Source organism: Garra rufa, chromosome 3 (assembly GCF_049309525.1).
Source record: "Garra rufa chromosome 3, GarRuf1.0, whole genome shotgun sequence".
Taxonomy (NCBI): Eukaryota; Metazoa; Chordata; class Actinopteri; order Cypriniformes; family Cyprinidae; genus Garra; species Garra rufa.
Genome location: NC_133363.1, coordinates 35,165,811 through 35,179,901, shown reverse-complemented (window position 1 = coordinate 35,179,901; position 14,091 = coordinate 35,165,811). Strand labels below are relative to the sequence as shown.

The following is a 14,091-nucleotide window of genomic DNA, read 5'->3' as shown; positions in this document are numbered from 1 at the left end:
CATACACACACACGCACATTTGTGTGTGCATATATACACAACAACTGAATAAAGACAAATGTTTGTCTATCTTCTCAGTCACTGAGCATATTAGGGGTGTTTAGTTTTGTTTCTCATAACCTAATAACTACATGTTAATTTGGATTATCTGACTTTTGAAAGAAAGTAATTGAATATCCGTGATTTCAGGGCAGAGAAATAAGTACAGAGAGCAAGAGCGAGTGAGAAAGAAATCCTGGACATGTGGAAAGTTGTGCCTTAAATATATACAGTAAGTGTATTTGCGCTGTGTGCTGTAGGGCTTGTATAAAGTTGTCTGAGAGCAGTTAGAGAAGGAGAATGCTTGAAGAGAGGGAATGTATGCTGGTAATTGCCTCAGTTTGGATATTTGCCCTGGGGCTCACAATAACAGTCCTCTCCTCTCATCTTAGAACCAGAGCCATTCATACCTCATGGCTATGCAACTACCCTTTGCAACACAATATAACAGGAGTCCACAAAACAACCCCCATTACTGAACTTTAATCCCAAGAGTGATTATTGGATGCTGGGTAAAGTAATTTTCTATTTAAAAACTAAAAAGTTCAATATGATTAGTTCACCCCCAGTGCACTTGACAATTACAAAAAACTAGATAAAGTAGCGATTTAACAATAACTCACAGTTAATTAATGCACATAATTCATCCTGCCACAGAAAAATCTGACAGATGACTGTAGTAACTGTTCCAGCACTGCCATGTACATGGATGTTGTTTACTTCACAGCTGTATAGATTTCACCCAAAAATGAAAATTTTGTCATTGTTTACTTTACATATTTTCTTCTGCAGATAATTAGGGTCCAAACAACACTGGACCCTCTTGACTTTCATTGTTCAGACAAAAAAAATTAGTTAACAGTAATGTCAAAATTTTCATTTTTGAGTAAACTAATAAAAAAAATAAGAGGAGATGAGAGGAGAGAGACTGAACGATTGCTACTCTGTAAAGTGAAGCCATGATGCTCTTTTCTGTGTGAGTTGGAGAGGGTTTGGAGAGGGGCATTTCTGAACCTCATATCACACACTGCAATTAGTGTGGGCTGAAGATGCCTCTCTGTGTGGGAGAGAGAAAGAACGCTGGTGTGCAAAAGCGAGAAACAGCTCTGTGGACCTTTGTATTGTGTTGAATTGGTACAGTATATGTGGGGAGTGGGATCTGTAAAGTAAGGGACATCCACCCTCACAAGCACTCAAAAGATGGCTGATAAAAAACTAACGTTGATGCCAAAAATAAGAGCTGTGCAAGTTGTTTTTTTCCTGCTACCATAGTACACGTCTAGTAATTTACTATTCATTCACAACATCTGTTGGATTCTTCCGCACTTCTGGAAGTTGTTGACTATATGTAGGAAAGATGTTCAGCAGCATATCCGACGCAGCTGACAGCTGCTTTCAAGGCAACTTTTTTTAATAACACTGAATTGAGAGCATACAGGTGTATCAAGTTGTAGATTTCAAGACTATTGGTTGTTTGGAAAGTTGCTTTGAAGTGTAGATTTGTATTTCCATAGCTGATGTCACTTCAGCTACATATGGTTAATACTGATGGAGTAGTTCACTGAAAATGTGTTCATCTAAAGTTGTTTTGTATAAAAAAAGTAGTCAAAACAACTTAAGTGTTGTATGGCTTCTAAAGCCCTACAATAGCTTTGTGCTATTTATACACATTTGGGGCAACATGAGTGTGAACTGTGAACAGATGACGACAGAATTTTCTTTCAGTTGAACTACCTCTTTAATGCAAAAAAGTCTACGCTAATATAACTGCTGTTAAAAGAGCCCCGCTGAGAGCCCTACTAGCCAAAATAGAAGGGCGAGTGGGCGAATTAGCACTCGTCATTGACCTGACACATGACATTATACAAACATTTTTAGGAAGTTTCATCCCTGACAAAGCCTTCAGTGAGTACCCAGCCCATCTAATATTAGAAAACTCCTGTAGCTTTAGAGGGCGAACATACCTGCGAGGACCCTATTGACGGATGAGTGTGTTGCCAGGCCCGGCTGCCCTCGCTCATGAAAGATTCCAGCATACGGCAAAAACTCCGGTAGGAGGAACCGCCTGGGAGAGACGGGGTGAAACCGAGGCAGTGTGAGAGAGAATGACAGCACATGGGAACCAAGATTTGAGAGTTTTGAGGTTGTATAACATCAGCATCACATGCATATTTCACAGAGAAGAAAATTACATAGTGTAACAAACTAAGTGAAAATATATCCAGTATGATGGATGGATGGAAATAAGAAAAATACTGATTTTAAATATAACTGACTGCAAAATCAATTTCAATACAATTTTAACTGTGATGAGTATCAATAAAAAGGTACAACAATTTAAAATATTTTTTTTGTTCTCAAAATATGCTAATAATATAATAATACTGCTCAAAAGTTTTTAAAATTAAAACTTTTATTCAGAAACGATGCATTCAATTGATCAAAAATTACAGTAAAGTCTGTTACAAAAGATTTTTATAGTGTGAACTTTTTACAGTAGTCAACATTCGAAGTGGATCAAAAAAATTGTCCTAAGACAAGAACGGGTATTGTTTTGGTTTTAGGACAACTTTGATGAAAGGTTTTGATCCACTTCAAATGTTGACTACTGTATTCATCAAAGAATCCTGAAAAAAATGTATCATGGTTTCCACAAAAATATCGAGCAGCACAACTGTTTTCTACATTGCTAAAAGAGTAGACTAGAGTGATGGCTGCTTTGCTATCACAGGAATAATTTACATTTAAAACTATATTTAAAAAAAACAGTAAGAATATTTCCTAACATTACTGTTTTATTAATATTACTGTTTTACTGTATTATTAATGAAACAAACGCAGCCTTGTTGAGCATAATACACATTTAAAAAACCTTACTGACCCCAAATATTAAAACTATTATATATTTAGAATATTATATAGTGGTGGCCAAAATTATTAGAACACCAGTATTTTCACCAGCTAAAAATGTGTTTAAGTCAGTTATTTCTTTCTTTTGCTGTAGTTTGTCAGTAGGAAATATCAGTTTGCCTTTCCAAAGATTAATTTTGCCATTAATTGTAATAACTAATGAGATTTTTGTTTGCACAAGGAGTCTGAGAACAGCCAGTGCTCCACACAGAGATCTCATCTCATCATTATTCAGTCTGTCTGAAATGACATGAAAAAAAAAAAAAACAGAACAAACTGAGACAGATTAAATCCAAAAGAACTGTGGCAATGTCTCCAAGATGCTTTAAGAAACCTACCTGCAATAAATTAATTTTATTTATCAGTTAACTTCAATGAACTAAATTGAATCAACATTTGGTGTGACCATCATTTGTGTTTAAAGCATCTTTTGCCCTAGGTGCACTTGCGTCAGTTTTTCAGGTAGCTTTGCAGGTAGGTCTCTTGAAGCATCTTGGACATGTTTCCATAGCTCTTCCGGATTTAGTCTGACTCAGTCAGTTCTGTTTTCTCATGTCATTCCAGATAGACTGGATGATGAAGATGAGATCAGATCTCTGTGTGGAGCACTGGCTGTTGTCAGACTCCTTGTACAAACAAAAATCTCACAGGATTATTACAATTATTAATGGCAAAATGAATGCTTGGAAATGTAAACTGATATTTTCTACTGACACACTACAGCAAAAGATAGGAATAACTGACTTAAAACTATTTTTTAAGCTGGTGAAAATACTAGTGTTTTGGCCACCACTATGTATATGTATATGTATGTATATATATATATATATATATATATATATATATATATTATTGCGTATATATTGCATCATTTCTCTCACAGAAATATTGTATTAGAATCAATTGTGAGTCAAGTCTCTTGTGTACATCTTGTGCCTGCAGAGTGCTATTTGCATGACGCACAACACACTCTCAGATGGACGCTGCCCATGTAGGCAGCAGGCAGTGAGGCAGCTCAGTAGATTTTGGAACAGAGCTAGCATGTATTTCTGGTCTACTGGCATAAACAGACTAAAAGTGTTCCTACCTGGGCACAAAGCGACCAAGGGAGGGGGCAGACATGCGTGCGTTCCGAGGAGCCCTATGTCTTCCATTGTCCCTGTACACACACACACACACACACACACACACACACACACACACACACACACTAATCATTAGATCAAACATTAATTGCTTAAAATGATTTGCCTTTTGTAATTCTGAAATTAAGTCTAAGTGTGAATACTTAAGTTAAACAATTCAAGTGCTTAAGCATTTCTACAATCATTTTTTAGCTGAATGGGAACATCATTATGCTTACAAGGTAAGAGTGGGAATGACTGATAAAAAACTGAAAGAAAGGAAAAGTTTAAGAATTTTTTTTTGGCATACATAAATATTAATATGAAGGCTAACTGAAAGACTGATGGGTTTCATAAGTATTCTGATGAATATGGATCTGTGGTCCCAGACTGCAGTGAACGCTGAACTCTCCAGCCAGCGGGTGGAATTATTCATCAGCTCAGAGGAGGGCATCTAATCCGTGCCAAAAAAAGAAGGGAAAAAAAGAGAGAAAGAGAGGGGGAGAAGAGCTGCGTGGTTTGGAGAGGAGTGAAACACTGATATTCAACTAGTGGAGGGGTTGGAGTAAGGGAAAGAGAGACATTTTTGGAGCATTAATGGTTCCATAAAAGGACCAATGACTGAAGCCCTGAGCACAGACTAGTTGGCTGCTTCCAAAAACACATTTGCAAACAAATTAAAAGAGCGTTTGCAGATTAAAAATTTAAGTCTGGATTTCATAACAGCTCTCATAATAAGAGGTTTTTAAATGTCTGATAATGAGATTGCAAGGAATGTGTCATTTCATAATTATGCTTATGGAAAAAAAAATTAATGGTTTAGTAAAAAAAAAAAAAAAAAAAAAAAAAAAAAATTCTTATTTTTTTTAACCCTCCTAAACCCCATCTGTCTTTGCAGAATCTTATCCAATTTCTTAATAGGCGTCTGTCATACAAAAACAGACTGTATCCTTGTTTTATTACAACTCATTATGATTATTACACTTAATTTACATTATACTTAATAACATATATTTTTGTATTCATTGTGTATACACTACCATTCATTTTTGGGGGGAAATTACTATAATCAAGCAAGAATACAATAAATTGATCAAAAATAACAGTTTGACATTCAAATATTTCATTGCATGTTAAGTTTCAAACTATTATTTTACATTTTTACAATACTTCACAATTTGTTTTTCTGTATTTATAATCAAATAAATGCAGCCTTGGTGAGAAGACATTAAAAACAATCTTACTGACACAAACATTTTGATAGCAGAGTAATTTGTTTAAATATGTGACAGACCAAGCAGGTGGGCTTTCCTAGCTTGACCAAGGTTTGTCCCTTATCTACTTAAATGTAGTGTGTGGCTTTTTCTTGTCGTAACTGCATTTGCCTTGATCATGGTTATAAGGTACTATTCTAATTAGTAAACCTGATTTTAAATAATATGTATATTGAAAAGCACAATACAAAACTTTGAACTGAGCTGAAAACAACAGATGAGAGGAGAAATTCTTTTCTGACTTATTTAATTTCACAGTTGTCCAGGAGATGAGAAAAAAAAAACTGCAAGCTCAAAGCAGTACATTACTATGTCCCATCGGAATTAGTCAAAGTGCATTTCAAGCCAAGGCTAACGCTAATGCCAAGCGCTATAAGAAGAGATGCCACAGGCAACTCTGGTAAAATTGTTGGCAAGCTCAATAAATCGGCTGAAAAGCAAAACTGATAACATTCTGGGATTCAGAGTCTGTCTTGTATGTTTGTTGGGTTGCCTAGCAACAAAACAGGGAAATAAATCCATAGAGATTTTCACGAGCGGATGAGAGCAGGTAAGAATACAGAAACAATTACTTGGCACAGGCTTTATGTGTCTGCGTTAGTGTTTACTTACTCAAACTCTTCAAAGTCAACTTCGTTGTTTTCCATGCTGTGGGCAGGGGCAGGGGAGAGGCCGCTGGTATTAGAGGACAGGGACCTGGGTCTGCTAGGGGGACGGAGAGAGCGTTGGCGAATGCTGTCACGCCGAGACAGATACTGGATCATACGCTGTGCGTAATATGCTGCAGGGGACAACCTACACACACAACACAGATAGAACCCATAATGATGTTAGATATTTAGTAGGCAACAAACCAAATAACTCATCCTCCTGCTTCTGTATTGATGTATTAATCAAATACATACACGCATACTGATACACAATATGTGTGCCAATGTTGGTATACTGCCAATACTGATACAGATACTTTAGCATCTTAAAGAGATAGTTTTATTTTTTTATTTTTTATTACTTAATTTTGTCATTAATTCATCACCCTCATGTCATTCCAAACCTGCAAGACCTTTGTTCATCTTCGGAACACAAATTAAGATATTTTTGATGAAATCCAAGAGCTGCATAGACAACAACTGACATGTTCAATGGCCAGAAAAGTTGTAAGGACATCATTAAAATAGTTCATGTGACATTAGTGGTTCAAACTTAATTTATGAAGTCTATGTCTATATGTGGTGCTGCTGATGCAGGAGCCAGCATTCTCACTTAGAACCTGGATGCGCTATGCCTTGTTTACAAGCAGAGGAAGACGCATTTTGTACACAGAACAGTCTTCATAATCGTGTCTTAAGATTTTGACAGAGGATGACTTATTTGAACCAAAATATACAGACAATGAACTATAAGATGGACGTTCGCCATCACATGCAATGCACTGTGGTACTCTTGTGAACGAGTGTTGAAAACTGACACAGAAGAAGGAATTGCTGAATAAAGTTGTTATTTTTGTTTTCTTTCGGCACAAAAAGTATTCTCGTAGCTTCATATAATTACGGTTGAACCACTGACATCACATGGACTGTTTTAACAATGTCATTACTAACTTTCTGAACCTTGAAAGTGGCAGTTGCGTTGCTGTCTATGCAGGGTCAGAAAGCTCTCGGATTTAATAATAAAAAAAATTGTGTTAAGATGAATGAATGTCTTACAGGTTTGGAAAGACATGAGGTTGAGTAATTATTTACAGAATTTTAATTTTTGGGTGAACTATTCCTTTAAACTTATGAAGTACACCTACAGCTACTTTTATAATATTGTTTTTGTGTTTAGTGAATATTTTGTTAACCGTTCAGCACTGTATCCAATCACAAACTGTCTGTTGAGTCTATTAATGCAATGGCCAATACATCAGTACAGACAAACCAAGGTGTAAGTTTCACTTCCGTTTACTGAATAAGTGACATTTAGTCTGACCTTTTCCACCCTGACTGGAACCTCCTCTGATCATCATCATTTTTAAACAACTTTTATGCATAGCTGATATATACTTAATACTATATTTCATATCCACTGAAAGCCGCATCTATTCTCATTTAATTCAGCTGCAGAAATATTTGTTAGTATTTTGGCAGAAGGACTGAATGAAGCCCTCAAAACTAAAATCCTTTGTGCAGTTTAGACAGGAAGAGCATCTGGAGTTTCATTCTGTTTTGGACTAGCTGTGCAAGGACATCTGCCACCAGCTTGGAACAGATGAGCCTAATACTAAGACAAACACAGCTAAACTCCAAATAAACCCCAGGGTGTGACAATGGTCATACATCCTCACCAAAGAGAATAACTGTAATTATGAAGCAAAGGATACCGAATATTCTCCTCCACAAACGCACACACACACAATTGCAGGGACAGAAACTTGGCAGAACTTTTTAGAGCTCTAAGGAACTGAGAATTAGCCAAATCAGTGAGAGTGTGTCTGGAAGAGCCTAAACACACAATGCGCACACACAGTTTATCAGCATGTGTTTGAGGCCAATATACAGAGAGAGAGAGAGATCCGGGAAACAACCATGTCATATAGTGCCAATTACTTGTGGCTCTGAATGTGTTGGAGTCAGACTATCCCTTTGCTCGGATGGCTTCTAATACCAGGTACATTCTGCTCAGGGGGAAATGAGTCTGTTGTGGTAATTCACAGGTTAGAGTTGTGCGTCAGCCTGTGTGTTTGTGCGAACCAGCCAGCGGGAGTCCGTGCTAACAATCTGTCTTGATCCCAGACCACAGCTGATTCCCCAGAGCTCAACAATGACTCACTAGCCATGAACTCACTTTATTATGAGCCTCGCTCACAGAATCAGAGGATGCTGACAGGCTATGTGTGTGCGCGTTTGAATTAGGGGGACATTGGGGTGCTGGCAGGGCTGAAATGTCACACCGCTTTCCGGCCGCGTGACACACACTCTTCCTCATTACCTAGCCCTCACCGGCCAAGTGGCATGACCATGAAATGCAGTTCACACCAACTCTCACACACACACAAACATACACATCACACACACACAATGAATCACCTGGCCGGATCGGGATAGATGGGGTGGTCTCGTGATCCAGAGACGTCATATCTGGAAAGAGACATCATGGACGACTCCAGCAGCCTCCTACAAAACAGAATTACATTGCTTTGCATGTTTTCGAACTGGGAAGAATCTCTTGACAGGACGTCACACAAAAGAGGAAGACACATTTTCCTCCAATTTCCACGATGCTGTTTCTACAGTAACACTCCCCACCATGGGCCATCACAATCATTAAAAATCTCATTAAACTGCACAAGGACATTAGTATGCTCATTACCGACTGTTATGCGAAGGCTAAATGAATGTAATGTGTAAGTAATGATGTGCGCTCTGCCAGCCCTGGCTAGGAATTGGTTAATAACCCGTTAAATTGGGGCATTTGTTAAGTCTGAGCTTGTACTATTCCTCATAAAACAAAGAGTTTGCTGAAGGCCATTAAAAGACGAGACCGAGCCCTGCGGATGAAAACATGCTGCCTCGGACTGGCAGACCACAAAGCTGGACGGACAGTTGTGCAGAGAGCAGGGCATTTTTATTCAGCATGAGTCAGTGTGATGTGTGTATGTGAATGTTTTTAGTGTGGGTGTGCTCAGCTCTTCATTAGAATGCCATCTTCTGCCCTTTGACTCACAGCAAAAACAGAACGGATCGATTCTGACTCCTTTTCACACATTTGCTTTGTTTGCTCTCTTTGACTCTTAAAGATCAAGATCTGCATTTTAACAGAGATGAAGCAAACAATGCTCTTTAAAAACCCACAAATATTTCTGAAACGTCCTGTTCTGGCAATCTTGGCCGTATTTATAACTTGTTTTGTCTACAGTAACCTTTAGAAGTAGCACGTGTAGCACCTTTTGATACTCAAGTATAAAGACCTTTTAATTTTTTTGTATCTACAGCAATGTCAGCATTTTTATTCTGTATCTATGAGGCAAATGTTATTAAATCATTTCTATTTATTTTACAGTGAACAGGTTGCTCTTGTTTCAGGTACGACACTACAGCAGGTAGTGGGAAGACTTTGTTCTAAAACTTTGCTCAGTGCTTAAAGCTGTGAGTCAGTAACACTGAACTGGAGCGGGACTCATGGGAGAATGTCAAATGACATGAGTATTAATTCTTGTTGCACTTTTTGCATAAGTGAAGTGTGATACTGTTTTTTTGGCCTTAAAACACAGCCAAATCACAGCACAGCCATGCACATGGGACAGGCTATTCAGTGACATGAAAAGAGAAGGACTGTGTGTTAGAGTGCAAGTACATCATCAGAATAAAGGCCCATAGGCCACTCGATGATGGAGATCTGTGTGCAAAGTTACCGGCACATACGCACAATGTGATGAGCTACTACCCCCCAATGGACTGCAGCTGGCATTGCAGGAACCCTTGAGGGGAGTAATCTGCAAAGATTGTTCCACATTTCAGGTCAGATTTCTTACAAAAGTGCCAATATGATGAACTTCAACTTAGAAAAGTGGGTCGGTTAAGTTTAAACCACAGCACCCAAATCAAACTTCTCTTTATAAGGCAAGTGACCTAGGGTTTGCATGCCTACTTATTTTAATAAGTCAACTGTAACAGGCCAAAGAAACAGTAGAATACTAGGCTGTGAGTAAATGTTTATCTTAAAATAGACAGTGCAGCATCAGCTGTCTGACCCAGGGTTTATACAGACATTACCAAATAAAAATACTGGACTAGTTTTAAGCAATAGACTGTTTCTTTAAAGGGACAATTCACCCAAAAATCTCTTACAAATGTCTCATCCTCATGTCATTCCAAACCTGTAAGACCTTCGTTCATCTTCCGAACACAAATTGAGATATTTTTGATGAAATCTGAGAGCTTTCTATCCAGCATAGACAGCAATGTAAATACCACCACGTTCAAGGCACAGAAAGGTAGTAAGGACATTGATAAAATAGTCTATGTGACATTAATGCTTCAACAGTAATTTTTTAATCTTACATGGACTATTTTATCGACATTCTTACTAATTTGAATGTGGTGGTTTCGTTGCCATCTATGCAGGGTCAGAAAGCTCTCTGAATTAATCAAAAATATCTTAATTTGTGTTCTAAAGATGAACAGCGTTTTTTTTCCAATACTTTTATTCATCAATGATTACAAAAGATTTCTATTTCAAATAAATTATGTTCTTTTAAACAAAAGAATCCTGGGGGAAAATTTCCACAAACATTAAGCAGCACAAATGCTGTCAATATTGATAATAAGAAATGTTTCTTGAGAACCAAATCAACCTATTAGGTTTCTGCAGAATCATGTCATACAAATGGCTGCTGACAATTTTACTTTGTGTTTGTAATATATATGTAATTGTAATATTTCCTAATATTACTATTTTTACAGTATGTTTGATCAAATAAATGTACACTACCAGTCAAAAGTTTTTGAACAGTAAGATTTTTAATGTTTTTTTAAAGTCTCTTTTGCTCACCAAGCCTGCATTTATTTGATTCAAAATACAGCAAAAGCAGTAATATTGTGAAATATTTTCACTATTTAAAATAAGTGTTTTCTATTTGAATATATTTTACATTTATTTATATGGTTAAAGCTAAATTTTCAGCATCACTACTCCAGTCTTCAGTGTCACATGATCCTTCAGAAATCATTCTAATATTCTGATTTTTTAGGATTCTTTAGAAAGATCCAAATATCAACAAATATCTCAAACAAAATGCTGTTGTAACATCATGCACTATACCATTCAAAAGCTTGGAGTCAGTATAATTTTTTGGGGGGAAAAGATTTCTATTTCATTCCACTCAGCTGTTTTCAATGTAATAATAATAATAATAATAAATGTTTTTTGAGCAGCAATATTAGAATAATTTCTGAAGGGTCATGTGACTGGAATAATGATGCTAAAAATCAGCTTTGAATTAATTAAAAAAATTAATTACATCTTAAAATATATATAAAAATACAAAATAAATAGTAACAATTTTTCAAAATTGTATTGTTTTTGCTATACTTTGGATCAAATAAATGCAAGCTTGGCGAGCAGAAAGGGCTTCTTTAAAAAACATTTAAAAGCGTACTGTTCAAAAACATTCGACTGGTAGTGTATAAGAGAATAAAATACTTCTCTAAAAACATTTGATTGGTAGTGTACACATATGTAAATTCATTGAAAGCACTTTTGATCACTTTTCAATAAAAGATGCCGTCTTTTCAGTAATTAAGGTACATCCAACTAAACTCAAGCACTGTCAGCACTTCAAGGACCTGGTGTCCCTTACAGCTGAGATCACAAGGGTGAGAAATGAAAGCTCACAAATCTTGAATGACAGATTCATTTTGCTTGTGTTGCTATGAACAGCATAAATACAACAAACACGTTCCTTTCACTTACAGTTTGTGTCAGTATCTTGCAGATACTTTCATTTGTTATAGGGGTCTTAAAGCAGTTCAGAGTGGCATTTTGACTTGCATGTGAAGGCTCGAAATGAACGCAGACCATTTCAGAAGTCCACCATGCATTTCACTTTTGACACGCTTGGTGAACACAAGGCAAGCTCTTGTAAAATTCACATAAATCCAAATATAAAAACAAGGACATGCAGATACACTGGCCTCTCTCTGTGCAATTTCTTTCTGGTGAGATTTATAATTTATGCAGCAAAATGCAAAAAGACACTTTGTTTGTCACCTTACTCACTTCTTAATGTTTATTCATCTGTGCTGTGGGGAAGTGACAGTGTTGATATGCAGATAAGCACCTCATTAATACTAGGCCTAGCTCTGGATGGCACACAGGCTAATAGAGTGCATAAAGACGGGCACAAGGTCAGATCAAGCTGATTTTCTTGTCAGACACTTTTCTTTGGAGCCCAAACAAGCTTCCTGATCATTTTACTCTAATAACAGTTTAGAGGCGCATTGCAGTGTGCACTGCTTTGTGATCCTGTCACTATATAATACAAGTTTGCAAAGAGGCTACTATTGAAGAATAAGAAAGTTAAAAATTAGATTTGACATGACATCAAACTCACAGCTAGTGTGTTAGCACCAGAGCACCTCACGCAGAGCTGTTGCTCATTTCATATGCGAACCATTTTCAGCTGCTGTGCTTTCAGAAACAGTCCCTTCACATGTGAAATGAGTAACAGTGGTTCAGTTTGTGCTGCCAACAGCATCTTTGCAAAGCTCACATTACATTGTGACAGGATCACAAAACAATCCACTCTGCAATCAGTTGCTCAGACCTTTCATGTAACTCACTCTATATTAGTTGACATTTAGAAACAAAATTTAAATGGTTAGTTTACCCAAAAATGAAAATTCTGCCATTAATTACTCACACTCATGTTGTTCCAAACCTGTAAGACCTTCATCAGAACACAAATTAAGATATTTTTGGTGAAATACGAGAGCTTTCTGACCCTGGATAGACAACAATGCAACTGACACGTTTCAAGGCCCAGCAAGGTAGTAAGGACATTTGTTATTTGTCGTTATTTTAGTTTTCTTTGTGCACAAAAGTACTCTAGTAGTGTCATAAAATTAAAGGTGCCATAGAATGGAAAACTGTATTTAGCTTGGCATAGTTAAATAATAACAGTTCTGTACATGGACATGACATACCATGAGTCTCAAACACCACCATTTCCTCCTTATATAAATCTAGTGTTTGCAAAAGACCACTAAAAAATACATAACACCGACTATTACGCAATAGCCCCGATCGTTAATAGTTAAGCCCAATCGTTAGTAAGTTTCACTTACCACTAGAGAGATGTGTGCGCTGATGATGCCGAATGACTGAGAAATGACTGCACTGATGATGGCAAATGATTTACAGATCCTGAGTATCACTGACAAGCATCTGTGATAAGTACTTGTGGCGCTGCAGTATATCGTTACACAGAGCACATGCGATCACAATAGTGAGAGTAAAATGTTGCCGATTCAACAAAGCGCATATTAAAACTGGCTAGAGCTCCGTAATTAAATATATATTTCCTCCATGTGCAAGCTACCGAGATGAGTAGCTCTGTGAAACAGCCAATCAGAGCAGAGCCCTTCATTAATATTCACGGACCTTCCAAATAAGGCAATAACAGAGCATTACATTCTAGGGACAAATCCTAGGGTTGTAAATGGACCTGTAAAACCATTTCTGGAGACTTTTTGCCCTTTCCTATGCCATATACCTTCTATGTAGATATCAGAGAACACTTTAAAATATTGTTTCAATGCATTCTATGGCACCTTTAAGGTTGACTGATGTCACATGGACTTTTTTTAACCATGTCCTTACTACCTTTCTGGGCCTTGAACGTGGTAGTTGCATTGCTGTCATGCAGAAAAGTCAGAAAGCTCTCGGATTTCATCAAAAATATCCTAATTTGTGTTCCGAAGATAAATGAAGGTTTGGAACGACATGATAGTGTGTAATTAATGACAGAATTTTAATTTTTGGGTGAACTACCCCTTTAATAGTCATAGAAAATCAAGTATGTTTAGGTTTGGGATTTATTAAAAATGCTTTAAAAATATTTTAAATGTACTTTATTCCTGTAATGGCAAAGCAGAAATTTTCAATAGCCATTAATTCTGTCTTCAGTGTCACATGACCCTTCAGAATCACTGTAATATGCCGATTTGGTGCTCAAATTTTTTTTATTATCATTGTTAAAAACA

The 14,091-nt window shown here is 36.9% G+C and overlaps 1 protein-coding gene across 1 annotated transcript in view; it reads right to left on the bottom strand.

Annotated features, from left to right (window-relative positions):
* The window catches only part of ambra1a (autophagy/beclin-1 regulator 1a), a 109,463-nt gene that overhangs the window by 86,924 nt on the left and 8,448 nt on the right, over window positions 1–14,091 (bottom strand). The window contains exons 8-11 of the mRNA XM_073836008.1: window positions 8,416–8,502; window positions 5,960–6,142; window positions 4,037–4,108; window positions 2,004–2,104 (exon numbers count right to left, since the gene is read on the bottom strand). Coding sequence (XP_073692109.1) covers window positions 2,004–2,104; window positions 4,037–4,108; window positions 5,960–6,142; window positions 8,416–8,502 — 443 coding nt within the window. The remainder of the gene's footprint in view (window positions 1–2,003; window positions 2,105–4,036; window positions 4,109–5,959; window positions 6,143–8,415; window positions 8,503–14,091) is intronic.